At 39.2% G+C, this 21,077-nt stretch overlaps 1 protein-coding gene and 1 long non-coding RNA gene across 2 annotated transcripts in view; one reads left to right on the forward strand and one right to left on the reverse strand.

The window, feature by feature from the left end:
- Positions 1-17: 17 nt before the first annotated feature.
- LOC135071334 (proteasome adapter and scaffold protein ECM29) overlaps positions 18-21,077 on the reverse strand; it is a 28,540-nt gene continuing 7,480 nt past the window's right edge. The window contains exons 15-42 of the mRNA XM_063965127.1: positions 19,743-20,046; positions 19,144-19,318; positions 18,322-18,699; positions 17,463-17,812; positions 17,264-17,371; positions 16,970-17,083; positions 16,696-16,810; positions 16,153-16,336; positions 15,377-15,495; positions 15,044-15,213; positions 14,745-14,851; positions 14,534-14,663; positions 14,314-14,435; positions 13,938-14,160; positions 13,471-13,725; positions 12,783-12,972; positions 12,203-12,345; positions 11,493-11,644; positions 5,847-6,039; positions 5,668-5,781; positions 5,540-5,611; positions 5,361-5,483; positions 5,211-5,305; positions 5,025-5,163; positions 4,080-4,218; positions 2,976-3,203; positions 1,730-1,801; positions 18-1,649 (exon numbers count right to left, since the gene is read on the reverse strand). Of these exons, the coding sequence (XP_063821197.1) occupies positions 1,522-1,649; positions 1,730-1,801; positions 2,976-3,203; positions 4,080-4,218; positions 5,025-5,163; positions 5,211-5,305; positions 5,361-5,483; positions 5,540-5,611; positions 5,668-5,781; positions 5,847-6,039; positions 11,493-11,644; positions 12,203-12,345; positions 12,783-12,972; positions 13,471-13,725; positions 13,938-14,160; positions 14,314-14,435; positions 14,534-14,663; positions 14,745-14,851; positions 15,044-15,213; positions 15,377-15,495; positions 16,153-16,336; positions 16,696-16,810; positions 16,970-17,083; positions 17,264-17,371; positions 17,463-17,812; positions 18,322-18,699; positions 19,144-19,318; positions 19,743-20,046 (4,642 nt within the window). The 3' untranslated portion in view covers positions 18-1,521. The remainder of the gene's footprint in view (positions 1,650-1,729; positions 1,802-2,975; positions 3,204-4,079; positions 4,219-5,024; positions 5,164-5,210; positions 5,306-5,360; positions 5,484-5,539; positions 5,612-5,667; positions 5,782-5,846; positions 6,040-11,492; positions 11,645-12,202; positions 12,346-12,782; positions 12,973-13,470; positions 13,726-13,937; positions 14,161-14,313; positions 14,436-14,533; positions 14,664-14,744; positions 14,852-15,043; positions 15,214-15,376; positions 15,496-16,152; positions 16,337-16,695; positions 16,811-16,969; positions 17,084-17,263; positions 17,372-17,462; positions 17,813-18,321; positions 18,700-19,143; positions 19,319-19,742; positions 20,047-21,077) is intronic.
- LOC135088536 (uncharacterized) lies at positions 6,433-7,555 on the forward strand. Its single transcript, XR_010261052.1, has 2 exons — positions 6,433-7,050; positions 7,337-7,555. It is a non-coding gene; the product is annotated as an uncharacterized LOC135088536 (long non-coding RNA).

Raw genomic sequence — 21,077 nt, forward strand, 5'->3', positions numbered from 1 at the left:
GTCCTTTATTGACTTTGTCAATTAGAAAACAATAAGCCCATTGCAGAAAGAAAAAGTAAATTTCATACGTTAAAACCGCCATGCAGAGCGGTTTGGCACTACGTCTGAAGTATAACTATTTATAGTTATTTACTCAATGGATTTCTCAAGCGTTTCCTTGATCCATATTTTGAAGCATTCGGATCGGACATATTGCGAAACCGCTCTTAGATTTTACTGGAAATTCATATGAAATTACGTCTTAATTTAGCTGGTTTTGGTTTACTGCACACAGATAAGCGATTTTTTCTTGAATCGCTCTACGAGTATGTGATGTGTATTATGTACAAAGTTTTGCTTTTCATGTTGTTAAATTTAGTATTTAACTTATAGCCTTAATATAATACACAGTATGTAAATAAGTTATATATTTTGTGTAATGGGTTTCTATCCTATTTTATAACTCGATTAACACCAACTTGGTCTAAACTAACGCAATTCGTCCCGATGAATATGCTAATTTATTGTCGTTTTAAGTATTCTACGAGTAAAAACTAGTTGCAATTTTTATGCATAGATGTGACTTTAAATGTATTATATTTAAGTAGCACTAATTCGTGCCTTTGGTTTCTACACTGAAGAAATTGGCTTTATTTCAAAATAAATTCATTTAATGTGATTGGTTGATGAATGTTTAAATGCGTAATATGATAGTTATTATGGGCATTTTATGAGAAAAGGCAGACAGAAAACTGTTATTAAAAGATATATCACGCCATGAATGGGAGTGGCAGCTGAAAACCTTACCCTGAAGAGTCAAGGACATTTTGATCATCTTTTTAACGTGCAAGTTTGCGTTACAACTCTGACTAATCACAATCGCTTAACTTTATCGGTGTCAAGAAAACTGAAGGTAACTAGCATAGGAATCATTGTACAGAGTTAGCAAATTATAATTTATTTAGTTAATTAGTTGATACTGTCGTGAAGAATTTATGTTAGAATTATGTATTTATAATCATTTAGCTTTGTCAGTGTCGAGCGAGATTACTTGTAAATAAGATGTAATTTTATTTTATTACTAAACTCTTATACAATTAAATAATATACAGTAACGATAAATAAATTAACCATGAGTATTTCTCTGAATCCTTTCTTTTATATCGCAGTCGCTTTTCATTTCTAATCTCGATCGATGTATACTTGTTGCAATATTGTTTTCATTCCATAGATTTATTTGATGCAACCGCATTAAACACAAATGTGATAGTTACATATGTACGTTTATTTTATTTTATTACCCTTCCTTAATTGTGATAATATAATCTTTATATCAGATAGTCAATAAATTAAACAACTGTTTTTTTTAAATAAAAAACTTACGGTTCTTCAAAAACGTTTAAATAGACTTGAAAAGAAAAGATTGATTAATTATTACAGCTCATTTCACACGATATTTCAAAATAAATAGGAAATATTTTTTTTATTTAAGATCATTTTATTCCACAACACTGTCAATAACTTAACATTTCATTGTGCTATTTATTTAAAGTGAACCTTAATGTTATCTACTTTGGTTCTGATTTCGTGTGACGAATCCTTTGATAAGTCTTGAGCATAGGTTTGGTAAATGTTTCTCAGTTTATTTAGTTCATCTGCTTTGTTCATTTCTGTAATTAAAAAATGTATATTAGATTTTTATTTACACCTAAAAAATATACAAGAACCAAATATTCCATTATGGGTTTACCTTTTAACTTTTTGATGAGAATTTCCATTATATTTAACGCGTCTCGCCTGTGCCTCACTTGGTTGCTGTTTTCTGTTGAAGAAAAATAAATTGGTAAGTATTAGTGACGTATAGGTTACACATCGGTAAGATGGCTAGGACTCTTCATAGTACCTACGTCAGCACTTAACGTATATGACAGCGGGCACTTGCAGTGTGACGTGACTTTTTACACGCGACAGCCGCGAGCATAGCTAGTTGGACTGATTAAGAGCCGGGTACGTCACCGGCAGCCACTCGCTGCGTGCCGTTACGTTTTTTGACGTCCCAAACGCATGATAGAGGCAATACAATAAGTTGTTTTTCCCTGCTTTACTATTCAAAGATAGCTAGAGACTACTCACTGAGCGTGTAGTCTATGACGGCGGACACTTGTTGCGTAGCGTGGGCGACGGCGGCGTCGCGTGCGCTGGCGGCGGCGTTGTCGGTATCCAGCCAGACGCTCTAACACTCGCGCTATAGACGCTAGTATGGCGCTATAGACGCCAGTGCGGGCTATTGACCCTAGTATGGCGCTATAGACGCTAGTTTGGCGCTATAAACACTAGTGCGGCGCTATAGTCGCTAGTGCGGCGCTATAGACGCTAGTATAGCCAGTTGTTGAGCTAGATACATCACAGGGTACTCACTGAGTGTCTATGGGCTCGTCCGCGCTGATTAATAAAGCTAGACGCTCCATACTCGCGCTATATACGCTAGTATGGCCAGGTGTCGAGTTAGCTACGTCACACAGTACTCGATGTGTAATCTATGACGGCGGCCGCGTTGTCGGTGTCTATGGGCTCGCCCGCGCTACCTTATATCGAAGACGCTCCAATTTCGCTATAGACGCTAGTATGGCCAGTTGTTGAGTTTGCATTACTCACTGAGCGTGTAGTCTATGACAGCGGCCACTTGTTGCGTAGCATGGGCGACGGCGGCGTCGCGCGCGGTGGCGGCTGCGTTGTCGGTATCCATTGGCTCGCCCGCGCTGCCCAATATCGCCAGGCGCTCTAACACTCGCGCTATAGACGCTAGTATGGCGCTATAGACGCTAGTTCGGCGCTATAGACGCTAGTATGCCCAGTTGTCGAACTAGGTGCATCACAGGGTACTCACTGAGTGTCCATGGGCTCGTCCGCGGTGGTTAATAGAGCTAGACGCTCTAATACTCGCGCTATAGACTCTACTATGACCTGTCGAGCTAGCTACGTCACAGGGTACTTACTGAGCGTGTAGTCGATGACAGCGGAGACTTGCTGCGTAGCATGGGCGACGGCGGCGTCGCGCGCGGTGGCGGCCGCGTTGTCGGTATCCATGGGCTCGCCCGCGCTGCCTAATACCGCCAGGCGCTCTAATACACGAGCGATGGATGCGAGAATAGCCAGTTGCGTCGATCGCGAACTGGTGGAGTAAGACTTGGCGCAGTGCTCGAAGAAGACGTCTTGGTATTTTTCTGGAAACAAAAAGATAGTACTGTTGATGATTCTGAATAAAAGTTAGCTTTGAACTTCTACTCTCCCATATATTTCGCAAAGCTTTGAATAATGTGACGTTATCAATTGACTGACAAATATTGATCATAGTATAGGTACAATATAAAATCGAGTTGTAAACAAAACAGAATTCAAAACAAACTGGTTTTATGGGCTAGAATGAAGTGTTTATAAAGCAGGTGTATCTTGGTATTAGTGATTCTACCCAATGAGGGTTTTCGCGATTGAAAAATCCGCCAGATGGCAATACGTAGACGGGAGGTCCAAATGCTGCATGATTGGTGGATTTTGACATATCTGTCAATGTCATGTCAAAAATAACCAATTGGATCAACAAATTAATGATGTGGCGTGTAAATAGCCACACCAGGAATAAAATTGCGGAGAAGAAAGATGATGCGGGGGTCGGTTGGTGACTCCAAACAACTCAAAAATACAGCTGCATAAAACGGAAACCACCAACCTGCGGATCAGGAGACGGAGACCAGGCTTCGAGGGTCGACTCGTCGATATTTCTTGCGGTTTTATTATTTCAATATATTCAGCGGACTTTTCACATTTGACAGACGTTCCAAGACAACGAGTTTTTTCTTCTTATTTTTTTTTATTTTTTTTACTCCTGCGAAGGTGCTGGCCCGAATCCGATAAACAGATTGGTGGGAAACCATCTCATGCAGCTAGATAATTTTGAGAGTTGGAGCCACCGAAGAAAGGGAAGATAAGAAATTTGGACATAGGCCCAACCACCAATAATGCAGCATTTGGACCTCGCGTCTACGTATTGCCATCTGGCGGATTTTTCAATCGCGAAAACCCTCATTAGAATAACAAAGTACCTTGCGTGTCCGGGTCCTTGGGCCACGCCTTGCCCAGTAGCTCGTAGGCGGCCTCCTTCAGCGCCGTCAGCTGTTCCCGCCTCTGACGCGCGCCCTCGTTGTCTTCTTCATCCGATTCTTTACCCACTGATGACTCATCCTGCGTGAAAACGACAACAATGAGACATACCACGGTACAGTTGATGATCATGCTATCAAATTAAATCGCTTATACTGTAGAGGCAACATAAAATCCGATTAGACATAAGCAAAATAATTCGAATCTTTTAACCACTGTTATCTTTAGAAAAGACGTTTTTTTTTTCAACAAAAAAAACTATAGGAGAGAGTAAATAGTAAACCGTCAGCGCCAAGCTTACTCAAGTCTGTATTACAAACTAAAGCACAAAACGATTCAATCTCATTGATAGACTCTGTCCTGCGATTGATCAAACAAAACTTTAAAATTAAATCAATCAAATGCCTCAATCCAAACTCCAGAACTTTAAAATGTAAAGCGCATGACACATCAAGTAAAACAACGTGGCGTCTAATGTACGCGTACTTGTAATAAGTGTTGATGTGCTGTACAATTAAACACCACCCACCTTAGACAGTATAACCTTCACGATCTCGTAGACCTGGTTGAACCGGTCGCAGCTGGTGGCGGCGAGCGCTTGCCCCAGCGCGGCGATGGCGTGCCTCTTGTAGCCCATGTCTTGCTTGCGGCTCTCCACAAGAACCAACCTTAAGGCGATAGTGCCGTGCCGTCTACTTTAGTACCCACCTTCGACAGTATGACCTTCACGATCTCGTAGACCTGGTTGAACCGGTCGCAGCTGGTGGCGGCGAGCGCTTGCCCCAGCGCGGCGATGGCGTGCCTCTTGTAGCCCATGTCTTGCTTGCGGCTCTCCACAAGAACCAACCTTAAGGCGATAGTGCCGTGCCGTCTACTTTAGTACCCACCTTAGACAGTATGACCTTCACGATCTCGTAGACCTGGTTGAACCGGTCGCAGCTGGTGGCGGCGAGCGCTTGCCCCAGCGCGGCGATGGCGTGCCTCTTGTAGCCCATGTCTTGCTTGCGGCTCTCCACAAGAACCAACCTTAAGGCGATAGTGCCGTGCCGTCTACTTTAGTACCCACCTTAGACAGTATGACCTTCACGATCTCGTAGACCTGGTTGAACCGGTCGCATCTGGTGGCGGTGATGGCGTGCTTCTTGTAGCCCACGTCTTGTTCGCGGCTCTCCATAAGAACCAATCTTAAGCCGATAGTGCTGCCTCAGAACTTCAGTACCCACCTTAGACAGTATGACCTTCACGATCTCGTAGACCTGGTTGAACCGGTCGCAGCTGGTGGCGGCGAGCGCTTGTCCCAGCGCGGTGATGGCGTGCCTCTTGTAGCCCATGTCTTGCTTGCGGCTCTCCACAAGAACCAACCTTAAGCCGATAGTGCCGTGCCGTCTACTTTAGTACCCACCTTCGACAGTATGACCTTCACGATCTCGTAGACCTGGTTGAACCGGTCGCAGCTGGTGTCTTGCTTGCGGCTCTCCACAAGAACCAACCTTAAGCCGATAGTGCCGTGCCGTCTACTTTAGTACCCACCTTAGACAGTATGACCTTCACGATCTCGTAGACCTGGTTGAACCGGTCGCAGCTGGTGGCAGCGAGCGCTTGCCCCAGCGCGGTGATGGCGTGCTTCTTGTAGCCCATGTCTTGCTTGCGGCTCCCCACAAGAACTAACCTTAAGCCGATAGTGCCGTGCCGTCTACTTTAGTACCCACCTTAGACAGTATGACCTTCACGATCTCGTAGACCTGGTTGAACCGGTCGCAGCTGGTGGCGGCGAGCGCTTGCCCCAGCGCGGTGATGGCGTGCTTCTTGTAGCCCATGTCTTGCTTGCGGCTTTCCACAAGAAGCGCGCTCACCACATCGCTTGCAAGCGTTGGAGATACTGGGGTTTCGCCTTCTTTTACTCTGTGAAATGATGAAGATTTCATGTCTTCGTAATTCATATAAACATCCACAAAAGATTACAAAAATCTGAACATCAAAGCTTTAGTAGTCCCGTGAAAAAGTTAAACTAATTTAGTAATCAGCTCAGCGTGGTAGATGAAACTTTATTTGTCCCATCCACCACCTTGTTAGGCAACGTGGTAGGCAGAAACGTGTGGGTTGAAACAATTTTTTTCCCAACTGCCACGCTAACCTGCAGGGCTAAGATGCGCGCCGTGATAAACTGCTATCGCGGCGTTATATCGATTTTGACGTCACTATATCGTTTTATCTACCGGCGCTAACATGGCACCCCGAAAATTATCATGTCATCTGTCAAAATGTGATAGTGATAGATTTGTTTTTTTTTTTTGTGATAAACCTGTAGGCCTAAGATGCGCGCATCGACAATGACATGATATGATAAGACAATTTTCGATCACGTAGATAATTTTATCATTTTCCCTAACATGGGACCATCGATAGAAAAGTCTATCGACCGCTATCGCGTGATAACCGAATTGTTGCCATATTAAGAAAAAATTGCGTTATTATGTTGGCCAACCTTGAAATATTTTAGCTCATTCGTTCAATCTCGTTCATTTCTGCTACTAATTCGGCTAAAAACACATATCTTAAAGCAGTGAGAACGTCATTAAAAAAAAGTTATGTCAATTTTGTTGACATTACATGACTGCTTGATTGTATTTGTTTGTGTTTTTAAAATTGTATTTTTATGTTTCCAGTCTTATTTTTAATATTTCTAAAGTACGGAAAATATCAAACGAAGAGATAACCAAGTTAAAGAAAAACAATGAAGAATTCCTAATCATACCGATAGTATTAAAGAATGAAGTCTTCAAAATTAACAGAATAACCGAACTCCACTACCTACCCCATAATGCGAGGTTTACAGTAATTATTCAACTTACATGAAGCAGTCAGAAAGTTTATTAAGATTTGAGAAATAAAGTTACACTCATAAGTAGCAAAGTAAGTACCTAAAGTCTAAAATATTAGCTATACTCCGCAGATCTTGATTTTCATAAGTAACAGCACCGGAGAAAAGGAAAAATATCTTTATTCCTACAAATAAGCTTTCACCTTCTTTCCTATATTTATTTCACATAGTTCTTTCACCGTGTAATAATACTGTGATCAATATTTTGTATGTAAACTTAAAATACAAATAGGATTAAGTAAATGTTTCTATTTATGAACTGTTTATGTAATTGTAATATTTATAATTGTGTTTAAATAATATTCTTTCTTTTTTCAGACAGTGGATGAAGAAGTGTGGGATTATGAGTGATTATTTCATTCTAAAGCAGACATAATCAAGTCTTGCTCACTATCATGAAAATTTACAATAACAATCAGCAAGAAAAACTTCAAGGGTACTGGCTAGGCTAACCAATTCATGGAATTCTGTTTGTATTTGAAATTATAAATAGCTATTGTAAAACAAAAGTTTTCCAAATAAAGATTTTGTAAATAATGGTTGAATTATTTTGAAATTACACTGCAATAATGATTTTATTGCCTGCGTCCAGCGCCTTTCTGCTACCATTATGATGTCGTCGGTCCACCTTGTGGGTGGACGTCCCACGCTGCGTATTCCGGTACCCGGCCTCCACCCCAGAACCTTGCTGCCCCATCGGGCAACATGGAAAGCATTGGGGGAGGCCTAAGTTCAGCAGTGGACGTCCTATGGCTGAGATGATGATGAATTTATTATAATGGAATAAATTGTACAAGATTATCATCCTGTCACATTAAAGCCCTTAAAAAAGACCACATGGAGGAATTAGATTGATAGTAATGTGGAATGTATGTATGGTATCACCATCAAGTTATAAAATTAGTAAAATTCATTTATTCTCATTGTTATTATAGCAAGTTTGATTACACATCCCACCCAATGCTAATTTCTGACAATGACCTTGCCACTGTTTGATGTAGACACAAGAAGCTCGGTCACCACATTCCGCCCCATTTTCAATAATTTTACAAGATTATGTACAGATGACAGTAGGTACTTAAATCAAGCTAAACACTGTGGGGTATCTCACGACATTTGCAACTTAATATGTATTGTCTGATGTACTGTTGACTGCCTACCTAAGTAGGTAAGTAATGGTTATTTTACAAGGTAGGTAATGTAATAATTAATATGTGGGTGGGACTGTGGGAGCACTAAGATTTTGCAGCTAGCGATTATAAACTGTCGCAAGATTCGCCTCACACTGATAAACTCTTGAACTAGAACTCAATCTCCACCTAGAAGTAAAAGTATCACAAAGGTGCTAGATTCCTTTCTTTGAATTTTACTAGCCTCAAATTAGTCGTAAAATGTCATTTACCATTATCTATATATATAAAAATGAAACCCGTTTCGCGTTGTCACGGCATCACGTGTGAACGGCTGAACCGATTTCGATAATTCTTTTTTTTTAATGTTTGTGGAAGTCCAAGGATGGTTCTTACGGAAAAAAATATTAAGAAAATCTCTACGCTAAGGCGGTACGAAGTTCGCCGGGTCAGCTAGTAAATGATAAATAAATAGAGTTAAAGTAGCTTGCAAAAAAGTTAATCTCCTATCGTCTTGCTATCGTGGGCAAGGATCGAGGACGATAAAAACACCACATCCTATCCTATCGTGATGTCAAAATATGATATAGTTAGCGCTTCATGTTAGGGCTTGCCAGGTTTATCACAAAAAAAAAAAAACAAATCTATCACTATCACATTTTGACAGATGACATGATAATTTTCGGGGTGCCATGTTAGCGCCGGTAGATAAAACGATATAGTGACGTCAAAATCGATATAACGCCGCGATAGCAGTTTATCACGGCGCGCATCTTAGCCCTGCTGGCGAGCCCTAACATGAAGCGCTAACTATATCATATTTTGACATCACGATAGGATAGGATGTGGTGTTTTTATCGTCCTCGATCCTTGCCCACGATAGCAAGACGATAGGAGATTAACTTTTTTGCAAGCTACTTTAACTCTATTTATTTATCATTTATAATGGTAAATGACATTTTACGACTAATTTGAGGCTAGTAAAATTCAAAGAAAGGAATCTATCACCTTTGTGATACTTTTACTTCTAGGTGGAGATTGAGTTCTAGTTCAAGAGTTTATCAGTGTGAGGCGAATCTTGCGACAGTTTATAATCGCTAGCTGCAAAATCTTAGTGCTCCCACAGTCCTACCCACATATTAATTATTACATTACCTACCTTGTAAAATAACCATTACTAACCTACTTAGGTAGGCAGTCAACAGTACATCAGACAATACCTACATATTAAGTTGCAAATGTCGTGAGATACCCCACAGTGTTTAGCTTGATTTAAGTACCTACTGTCATCTGTACATAATCTTGTAAAATTATTGAAAATGGGGCGGAATGTGGTGACCGAGCTTCTTGTGTCTACATCAAACAGTGGCAAGGTCATTGTCAGAAATTAGCATTGGGTGGGATGTGTAATCAAACTTGCTATAATAACAATGAGAATAAATGAATTTTACTAATTTTATAACTTGATGGTGATACCATACATACATTCCACATTACTATCAATCTAATTCCTCCATGTGGTCTTTTTTAAGGGCTTTAATGTGACAGGATGATAATCTTGTACAATTTATTCCATTATAATAAATTCATCATCATCTCAGCCATAGGACGTCCACTGCTGAACTTAGGCCTCCCCCAATGCTTTCCATGTTGCCCGATGGGGCAGCAAGGTTCTGGGGTGGAGGCCGGGTACCGGAATACGCAGCGTGGGACGTCCACCCACAAGGTGGACCGACGACATCATAATGGTAGCAGAAAGGCGCTGGACGCAGGCAATAAATTCATTATTGCAGTGTAATTTCAAAATAATTCAACCATTATTTACAAAATCTTTATTTGGAAAACTTTTGTTTTACAATAGCTATTTATAATTTCAAATACAAACAGAATTCCATGAATTGGTTAGCCTAGCCAGTACCCTTGAAGTTTTTCTTGTTGATTGTTATTGTAAATTTTCATGATAGTGAGCAAGACTTGATTATGTCTGCTTTAGAATGAAATAATCACTCATAATCCCACACTTCTTCATCCACTGTCTGAAAAAAGAAAGAATATTATTTAAACACTATTATAAATATTACAATTACATAAACAGTTCATAAATAGAAACATTTACTTAATTTGTATTTTAAGTTTACATACAAAATATTGATCACAGTATTATTACACGGTGAAAGAACTATGTGAAATAAATATAGGAAAGAAGGTGAAAGCTTATTTGTAGGAATAAAGATATTTTTTTCTTTTCTCCGGTGCTGTTACTTATGAAAATCAAGATCTGCGGAGTATAGCTAATATTTTAGACTTTAGGTACTTACTTTGCTACTTATGAGTGTAACTTTATTTCTCAAATCTCAATAAACTTTCTGACTGCTTTATGTAAGTTGAATAATTACTGTAAACCTCGCATTATGGGGTAGGTAGTGGAGTTCGGTTATTCTGTTAATTTTGAAGACTTCATTCTTTAATACTATTGGTATGATTAGGAATTCTTCATTGTTTTTCTTTAACTTGGTTATCTCTTCGTTTGATATTTTCCGTACTTTAGAAATATTAAAAATAAGACTGGAAACATAAAAATACAATTTTAAAAACACAAACAAATACAATCAAGCAGTCATGTAATGTCAACAAAATTGACATAACTTTTTTTTAATGCCGCTCTCACTGCTTTAAGATATGTGTTTTTAGCCGAATTAGTAGCAGAAATGAACGAGATTGAACGAATGAGCTAAAATATTTCAAGGTTGGCCAACATAATAACGCAATTTTTTCTTAATATGGCAACAATTCGGTTATCACGCGATAGCGGTCGATAGACTTTTCTATCGATGGTCCCATGTTAGGGAAAATGATAAAATTATCTACGTGATCGAAAATTGTCTTATCATATCATGTCATTGTCGATGCGCGCATCTTAGGCCTACTGGCATGGCAACGTGGTGGTGGGGACCTATTGGCCGTTTGGTGTAGTGGTTCGAAACGGACTACTATTCCGGAGGTAGCGGGTTCGATTCCCGCATAGTACAAACATTTGTGTGCATGAACATATTTGTTTGTATTGGACTGGGTGTTTTCTATGTATAATAAGTATGTATTTACAAAAAAAAATGATTTAAGTATGTTTACATCCGTTGTCTAGTACCCATAGTACAAGCTTTGCTTAGTTTGGGACTAGAAGCGCAGTGTAAAATGTCTAAGGATATTTATTTATTTTTTATTCCATCCAGTTGTAATAAATGTATCGCTGCCAAATGTCAACTGTACAATACTGGCCAAAATCAGTAAATTAAATAACAAATAAGATTTTGTGTTGCAAAATACAAACATAAACATCAACTCACGCGCAGAGCTCAGCCAGAGCTTCGATGACGTGTTGCTTCCCGTCAAAGGTCTTGCCGTGGACCGCCGCTAACAACGCTCGGATCAGCTGTTCTCGCTGATCTCCTAATCCCGTAGACAGCTCTTTGCATACTGTCTTTATGGAGTTCGCCGCCTATGGGTTTAAATCAACAGTCATATTTATTTATACTAACTTTTGCCCGCGAATAACCCGCGTGAAATTTAGTGTCACAGATCGGCATAAATGGTAGCCTATAATATGTTATTCTGGGCTATAAACAATAATACTTTAAAATTTCAAAATTCATTCAGTACTTGTTGCAAACTTTCGCATTTATAATATTAGTAGTATAGTAGGATTATTCTTCTGATAAAATGCTACTTTCAAAGAAACTAACAGAACTTTCATTGGCTGCCAAAATGTTGATCAACAAGAGTAGAGTGATGGGGACAAGAGCTGGATTAGTCCTGTTATGACTCCGGGAGCTTTGTGCCAAGTTCTGTGATGCATGATTCTGTGATGTGAAAGTAGGCAGATCAATTTTGCCAATGTTTGCCCGTACCACGCAGAATAATCGAAAAAAAATATTAAATCTATAATATCTTATCGTGGATTTCATAACTGGCAGGAAAAACAAGCAGCTCTCTTAACTCAAGGAATAAAGGGTAAATTTTCCAATTACTGCAAGTTGGCGTATATCAAGCACATCACCTGTATCTTCTTAGTCCAGCTGCTGGAGTTAAGGGCCTGCTCGATTTCAGCGCGGATGGCGGGCAGGTGCTGCCGGATGCCCGACTCGCGCGCGGGACTTATGTCAGTCCAGATCTCCTCGAACATCTCTACTGTTGATGACTCTGGTAAAATAAGCATCGTTTTAGATTCCTTGTTTATCGTTTGGTTATCAACTGAGGTTACAACAACCCTATTGAGACATATAGGGAATCACTAATTTGAACAAATAATCCCCGCACGCTGCAAAGGCAAACGTGTATTGTATTAAAATTATAGTACGTCCCTCAGTTGGGTTTGAGACCAGTTCATTTCGTATTACTTGGCATTATGTGTGAAATTTAAAATATTCTCGTATTAACAGGGCCGTCTTTAATCTACTAGGGGCAGGATCAAGGGGGGGCCCTATTATCGTCTAGAAAAAGGTATTTTCAGCAGATGAGGGCCCCCTCGGTCGCGGGTCCTAGGCATGTGCCCAGTGGGAAAGAGGGGCCTGCTTATTAATCCCAATTTTCGGCCATAAATCTAATAATTGCGGTCGCTACACAATCAAATCTCTTACCGTCATCTTTAGGTCCATGCATAGCCAAGAACACCATCGGCGCGAGGACGTTCTCGTTGTCTTTGATGTGCTCTATCTTGGCTTTGGCCACAGACTTGAGCACGAGCGCCACGGCTGACCGCGACATGTCATCCTCCCGCGTCTCGTATAAGCTTACTAGCTTCTTCATCAGCTTCTCTATTGATTGTGGCTGAGGGATGGTAGAAATGAAAATGATTAGTTTGCTGCACAGACGACGGCACATCAACCATCTTATGTAGTGGTAGTAAAAAAGTGATATTTTGCATCAATAATGTTATGGTGAACGATTTCCTCCAAAAATCTGTAGCAGCTACTTTTTTTCTTGGATTGAAAGGTAAGATAACTATATGCATAATTATTAATAGCATCGAACTATTCCACACTTATCATTATTTCATTTTCATTACAGACTAGCTGACCCGGCGAACTTTGTTTCGCCTTAATGGCAATAAATAAGCAGACTTTTTTTTATTTCGAACGGGATAAAAAGTATCCTATGTCCTTCTCTTGGCTCTAAACTACCTCCCTGACAATTTTCAGCTAAATCGGTTCAGCCGTTCTTGACTAACTCGACTTTCTTTTATATATATAGATATTGGATTGATTAATCGATAATAACCGACAATATGACTAATTAGATTCCTATACTACTCCAGCTTTTACTGACCTTAGCGTATGCCGAGACCTGCCCCAAAGCCTCCGAATAGTTTTTCCTCACAGTGGAGTTCCTATCAAAGGTTCCGTTCAGCAAGTTGGACATGATCTTCCCAGCCACCGGCTCCAACTCGGCCCGAAGATAGTGACCCGATAGCACGATGAAATGGCAACACGCTACTTTGGTGCCCAGTTGTGGGGATTTGGTAAGTTCGAGAACGCTGGGCAACATCTCTTTCATTACTTCTATGTCGATGTAGGGCATGCACTGTAAAAAAAGTACCAATTATGAATCATCTATGACAAAAGATACAGGTCAAAGTAACGTCCCCTGAGATACGCCATTAAAAAAAACGTCTAGGCATGCAAATATAACCCTTAAACTTAACTGGTTAAGTTCAGTTAGTATTAATGGTACAAATGAAAATTTATTACGAAATCTAAAAGAAATAAAAGCCTCAGTAAAATCTTAAAACATACCTTGACAACTGTGTCAGTGGTATAATGGTGTTTGGCAGCATTAGCCCTCATATCATCCAGCAGTTCTCTCGTTCCGCTATCAGTCGCCAGTGCCGTGCTCAAATACGATAACTTAGCAGACTCTAGGTCTCCAGCCGCGCCTACCAATGCTGGGATCAACTTTGGAAGGAAAGGTTTGAGGCTCGCACCAGCTGCGGACACTAACTTTGATACTGTTTGTAAGCTGAAAAAAATATTAGAGAACATTTTAAAGTATTCTACATTTCATCATTATTCTTCTTCTTGTCGTATCGACAACAAACCTACACAGTGTCAGCCCAAAACTCCGCTTGAAGGCATGGAAGTTACTAATCAAATGTGTGGATGCTTTACTCACCTAACACTTCTTACTTCTTTAACAAGATTAGTAATACCGTTCTCCAATAATACTGGCAGGATAACAGACACGATCTCTTTGCCATCTTTTCCTTGGTTCGTATCTGACGCTCGGATGCAAAGCTACAAAAGTGAGGAGACAATATCAGTACAATTATGATTTCCTTGTAAGCTCATATGAATAAACACTCATAGTAATGAAATAAAAAATAACCTCTTACCTTGGATAGCACGTTTGCAGTAGTAGTAGCAGCTTGCCTCGTGCCTTCATGAACATCATCCATGACACGGAATAGCTGAGCCCATATCGTGGGCAACTGGCTCAAGGAATCATGTAGACTCTGGGCACCTCTATACAAATCAAATACGTAATTAAAATCACGACAGTAAATGACACATAAATAAAATCGTAATAAGTAATTTGATAATTACCGTAATAAATCAGCGAGAGCGTTGCAGCAAGACATTCTGACACGCCATTGGTTGGACGTCAAGTTTGCAACCAAATCGTCCAGAATTTCTTTATGATACTTATGCACCTACAAAAAATATCTATATCATATATCCGTAGACAATTAAATGGCGTATGCGTATACGCAATTTAAAACGAATGATCTAATACCCACCTTCATGTAATTTTAAATTGTTCCATAAAATTGGAACTCCAAAGCAGTCTCTATCAACAACAGTACATACTAGCTAAATATCACAGAAACAAAAAACATACTCACGGTAGCTTGCGTGTTAGGCACAATAGCGTGCCATATACTGGCCATAGAATTCTGAATACGAGGCGTCGGATCAAATCTGTACCTATACAGCCTGGGCACGATTTTAGGCAGATGTTCTGACAACTGCGCCCCTGCTTGTAGGGCTATGGAGTGGAAACCGAAGGCTGCACCTAGAATATAAATTGAAAAGTAAACCGTTAGTTGTTTTTCAACCTTAACCTAACAGCACAAAGTTCAGAATAATGTGGTCACTATATTCCCTGCCAATGACTGGTTGAGGGTAATGAATGTGATCATCAAAGATGTTAAAAGATAAGGTGGTAAATTACTTACCCTTTTTGGAATTCCATACAGAATTGTGGTGAGCAAGATGCATGAACTTGTACAGCAGATCTGGCTGATTTAAGTCAGATGCCAGAGAACATAATTCCTTGTACGTGGACAGGTTTCCTCTGAAACAATACAATACCATTCCATCTTTTATATCTTACTTTAAGCATACGTGTAAACTTTCATCGCATACCTAAACAGAATAGTATTTATTTATAGATTTTCTCTTAGGTTAAAAGTTAAAACAGTAACAAAACATTTAAAAATAAATCAGTATTGTTTTATCAAGGCAAGGGTAAAACAAAGTTCATTAATATTATTTTCGACAATCTAAAACAATTCGTAACTCACTCTAGCGAACTCAATGAGCACGGAAGTGTGTGTCATGTCTACGTCAAAATATGTCCCTCTATGCAGCGGGACAGCACATTAAACGACACATTGTAATATCTTATATAGGGTAAACTGCCAGTGATAGGACACTTAAGGGAGTTATTGGACAGTTATTTATTGGTTGTTTTTAGCATTTCTATTCCAACAACTCAGAGGTTCCAACTGTTGGCGACAAAAGGGTGTTAAGTTGAAATTTGTATTTGAAGGAATATTCATTAAGAAAATTCAAGGGGTGTTTTGTCCAATGACTGGCAGTGTCCAATGACTGTCGGTTTACCCTATGTAGTTGAAATAGAAGCCATTTTGCAACAAAATTGTACAGTGCTAACATCTCTACTACGTTGGAATATAAAGTTTGTTATTTTTGGAGACTTAGCTCCACTTACCCAGTAGGAGCCTTCCCCAGCTGTCCCTCTTCAAATATCTTGGTATCTTCAGTGACCTGCGCGACGGACCGCTTGCCGCTCGTCAGCTGTTCGATTATTTGCCCCACCAGAGCTTGCTTCTGGCTTTCGTCGGAGTTCTGGTACACCAGACTGAGGCCTTTGCTTGCTACGTCTTGGACGATTTCTGTAACAAAAATGAAAATAGTTTCTAGTCGAACGATATGTTGTGTTTATTTCGTTTGAAACCCACTGCATGTATATTTTCAGTAGCATTACAGTATTGGACAACAAATTGGTTGTGTTCTCATTAAGGGCCAAATCACCATGGTATTGGTTAATTGGTCTGAATATACCAACGCCAAATCACGCTTTATCCGTTTTCTTAAAAGTATTAAAGACGAATCGTATGAAGGGCAGAAGTAATAAGAAGATTTGGAGCGATTGCTGTGCTTTACAAAAAAATTGGCTAAATACATTATCTAACAAATGTTTAGCACAAGAAAATGCCTTTTATTGAACATTTAGGACGTAAAATAAACTTACCGCTATTTTCCGAAAGGTAATCCATAAACACATCTTGGAGATTTTGCAATTTGTTCTTGATCGGTTCGCGTTCAGGGCAGTTCTTGAGTAATGCCAGTAGCCATATGCTTGTCGCCTAAAAAGGAATAAAAACCATCAAAAAATACACCCGAAATGTCTACTATTGAAACATATTAAAGATCTGCCGATTCCTACAGAAGTAAACAAATTAGAGCTGGCAATCTTTATACAGTTTACCTTATTCTGGTGATATTTTTTTTTAACTATTTTTTACCTGTCTTGAATGCGGATGAGGGTGTCTGCCGAGCTTGAACAGTTCTTGCAGCAACCACTCCAGTAATTCGTTGTTTTCTTTTAGAGCTACAGCGTCTCTTATTTTGGCTTTACCCTAAAAACAATTAACTTATAAATATTGACGATCGTGAAACCTAATGGGATAATTGTCACTTCTCCTTCCAACTTATACAACAACTATGCAAGCAGCCCCTCCTCATAAAGTACATGCGTGATTATGAAAGAGAGAGAAACTAATATGTAGAAAATATAGGAGAAAAGTATATTATGTTACCTCTTTTGGTAATTCTGTCCACAGGTCCCTGTTTTCATTCGAGTTGACGCCTTCAATGCAAAGCACCAACGACTCACCGATTTGCAAATGAATTTCGAATTCTTTACTCTGAAATAAACAAATCATGGATTAATTTCGTACATTCATATCTGTAATATCTGTTGCAATCACTTTTGAAACTAAATAATAATATACTCACATCTTTAGCCATCTGCAAGAATCCCATCACGATCTGCTTAGCAAACGCCAGCCTCTCTCCACAGCACAATAAACCTAACGTATACAGCGACCTCTCCTTGACTTTTGAGGGTAGTTTCGCATTGCCCACAATCTTGAACAGGCGTTCAGCGACTGTGAACTTTGTCACCTCGTCGTTAGAGTCTATATTTGTGTCGCTTTTGTTGACGTTGAAAGGGTTTTCAGTGAGTAAAGAGGCGGATTGTTTTTGTGTCGTATTCGGGAGAGGTAGCCCTGAGCAACGGGCTAGTAAGGAGACCGCAGAACAAGACGTGGTGACCAGCAGTGTTTGTGGACTGATGAGTAAGTTAGCTGAAAAGGCAACAAAAAAGTTTGTGTAACTGACTAGGGTCTAGCCATGTGGTGGAAGGGGCGTTCGACATTATATGAGGCACTGATTGATGCATAAAACACTACGCAGATATTTCATAGCTGTAATAATAGCATCTGCGACAAAGTCCTTGACTAATGCAGTTGCTAACGCAACAATGTTTGTGCATGTAAGTGTTTTTGTTGCCAATAAAGATTTGTTTTTAATGTAACGCTGGCTTTGGGCCAAAGGGGCGTATAAAAATGGTGGTATTGCAAAATAGGCATTATGTGGCCAGCTATAGAGATGCATTAGCAAAACCTACTCTCGTTTTTGTGCATACGTCGCTTTAGCTAAAACACTAATGCCCGTTTTCACCATCAATTCCTAATTTTTCAAGTGACCCCTATTTAAACAAAATCCCTGTTATTTGTTACCATAGGGGTCACTTAAAAATTAGCGATTGATGGTGAAAACGGGCTTTAGATGTATTATTTATAAATACACTTACCTAATACAACCACGCCCTCCTTAAACGGTTCCCAATTGACAGCGTTGAATCCTTTCCCCCCAAACTTGCCCCTTTTCGCCAAAACGATACACCTCTCACACATATGCGCAAACGCACACAGATACCCGCACTGCGTCTCAAGATTCTTATTATTCTTGCCCTGTTCAACGAACTCTTTTATCTCTTTCTCTATAGCAGCTTTCTCGCTTGTGTTCACTGTGATGATGGCATATATGACTGCTGATGTTTCTCTAATGTCTTCCTTCGTGCTCGTAGTGAATAGGTTTTTGAGGAAGGGAAGGAGACTGGTGTATTTTGATGCTATTTTTTCGGGCACGCAGCCGACGATGTCAAGGAAACATGTTAGCGGCATCACGTCTAGGAAAAAAAGAAATATTCAGTACAATTTCATGAGTAAAATTCAGTTATAAAAATTTTGAACAGCACTTTGTAAATAGTGTTGATATGCAACTTTTTTTTTTTGTTGAATAATAAAATAGTGTTGCATGGCAGCACTAAAATATGTAGTGTACTTCTATTTTTGGGTAGTCACAATGTAGATCTCTCGGCTCGGCTTCCCACGAATACAAGTGCGTTACCAGAAAAAAAAAACTATTTTAGTGTTGTGCAACAAATATAATATAAATTAATAGTCCCATTAACCCCTCGTGGTAAGCAAAATAAATGCTTGTGACGAGTGGGATCACCACAAAAGTCAAGCGGCAACAGGAATCGAACCCATATGTCACGATCACGACACAAGTCGGCCAGTCTGACACCTTCAAAACCAAATTGAAAAATAATACAATAGCCTATAATTACCAGGACTAGCATTGAGCATCGAAGTGATCATTGTCAAGTATCGTTCCAACACCTCCGTTTCCAGTAGGTTCTCGTAGAAATACTTGGCCAGAAGCGGAGAGGTGGCGTTGGGGTGGTTCGAGCAGTCGTTCAGGTTCGCATCCCGGTTGAGGCACATGCGTAAGTACCTGAGGATCTAAAAAAATATAAAGAAATGTTGCATTTATGGAGATACTTGGAAAGCGTTAATAAGGGCTCGCAAGATGTGGAAAAAAAACTAATTTAAGGATTTGTCACACTGGATGCAGTCTGCGGCCAGGTCAAAGTAAATGCAGCTCGCATCATGTATTACCTAACACACCGCATACAAGTATGGCAAATCCTTTAAAACTAACTTTTGCCTACGGCTTCGCCTGGTAGATTTCAGTCATTTTGTATTGCGCGCACGTCTCAAAAAAGGTTTACAATAGCATAATCATTATACGTTTATGTTTCAATATGACACGTATTAAACTGCCTTCGATGACAAATTTTAGCTTAATGTGCTTTCATTCATCTATACAAATATTTGTTACAGTTTGTAAAATAAACTGTGTTGAGAGGAATTTACTACAACTCACCTCTTGATAAGTCAGCGGGTGAAACTGCAGTACTTGGTTAGCAATCACGAACCGATGCTTAGCATTCGAACCCTTCTTTCTCTTCTGCATTTGGTCCCAAACATAGTTCACCACATCCTTGAACTTCGGCGCTTTGAACTCTGCAACCTCCTGTGTTTTGTCCTTGTCTTTCTTACCGGCCTCTTCGTCGATATTGACGACTGCTGTCTCTTTTTTCGACACGTTGTTCACAACCTCTTCTATTTCGTTGGGGCGTGACGTGCCATATAAACATTTTAGGGCTTCCGTTGAGATTTCGTCTTGTCTAAAAAGATAAGGTCATTAAAAAGTTTGAAAGACACTTTGAATGTAAAATTAAATATTGAGAAGTTGAAATACGCATTTCTATGTGACTAAAAATATATTTTATTGTTTTCATCGGCTATGAAATCATCAATAATAAAATGTTAGTTGACTTTAGGGTTTCTGCTCGAGCTTTCTCGAACTCGAGAAAACTCGAGAAATTTGGCTTCATTCGAGACGAGAAAAAAATTACCGGAGCTCGAGAATTCTCGAGTTTCGATTTTGAAGCTTTAATATTCTTGAAAGCCGATTTTCTTAGACAAAAGTAGTTTTTTATTATTTAATAGGTCAACGTTGCTTTTAGACTGGCCTAGTCTTTCCTTTTTTAACTGATTTGATTTGCAAGTCATGATCTCAATCGAAACTAAGTACATAATAATGTTCACCAACGAGTATGCTATATTTATTATGTATGTTTAATCTGACTGAAAAATTTGTTTACACGACAGTTACCTTACCTAACAGACGTTAGGTTAGGTACTCGTGCCTCCTCGTAAAGTTAATTCAAGTTTTTTTTGTTCAGAAAAAAAAACTATTTATTTATTTATTTAAGGACAGCTAACAAGACATACACAATTAACTGGAAAAAACATTGAAAACAATACGTGTTTATAGTTTAGCCTTAATTAAAAGCTGCCACGACATGTGCATAGATTGCGTGGAAGCGTGGTATCGACTAGTCTAAAAAAATTGAAAATTTATTTATTTATTTATCGTAATTTTGCTATTTGGACTTGTGTTCTTTAGAAAACAAGTGATTCAATTGTAGCTCCAGATTTTTACTGTTATTTATCCTTAAAGTGCACGCGACTTTATGACTTTTGTTATGATTATTAGTAAATATTAATTATGAAAGAAGATTTTATTTTTTGTTTATTTTTATTTCCTTACCAAAATAAGTGGTACTAAATTCTAATATTGATTGTTGTGCATAAAAGTAGGTATATTAGATTAAAAAAACCTGTGTTTTTATTAAATTTCAACCGATTTCAG

This window comes from Ostrinia nubilalis, chromosome 4, assembly GCF_963855985.1.
Source record: "Ostrinia nubilalis chromosome 4, ilOstNubi1.1, whole genome shotgun sequence".
Taxonomy (NCBI): domain Eukaryota; kingdom Metazoa; phylum Arthropoda; class Insecta; order Lepidoptera; family Crambidae; genus Ostrinia; species Ostrinia nubilalis.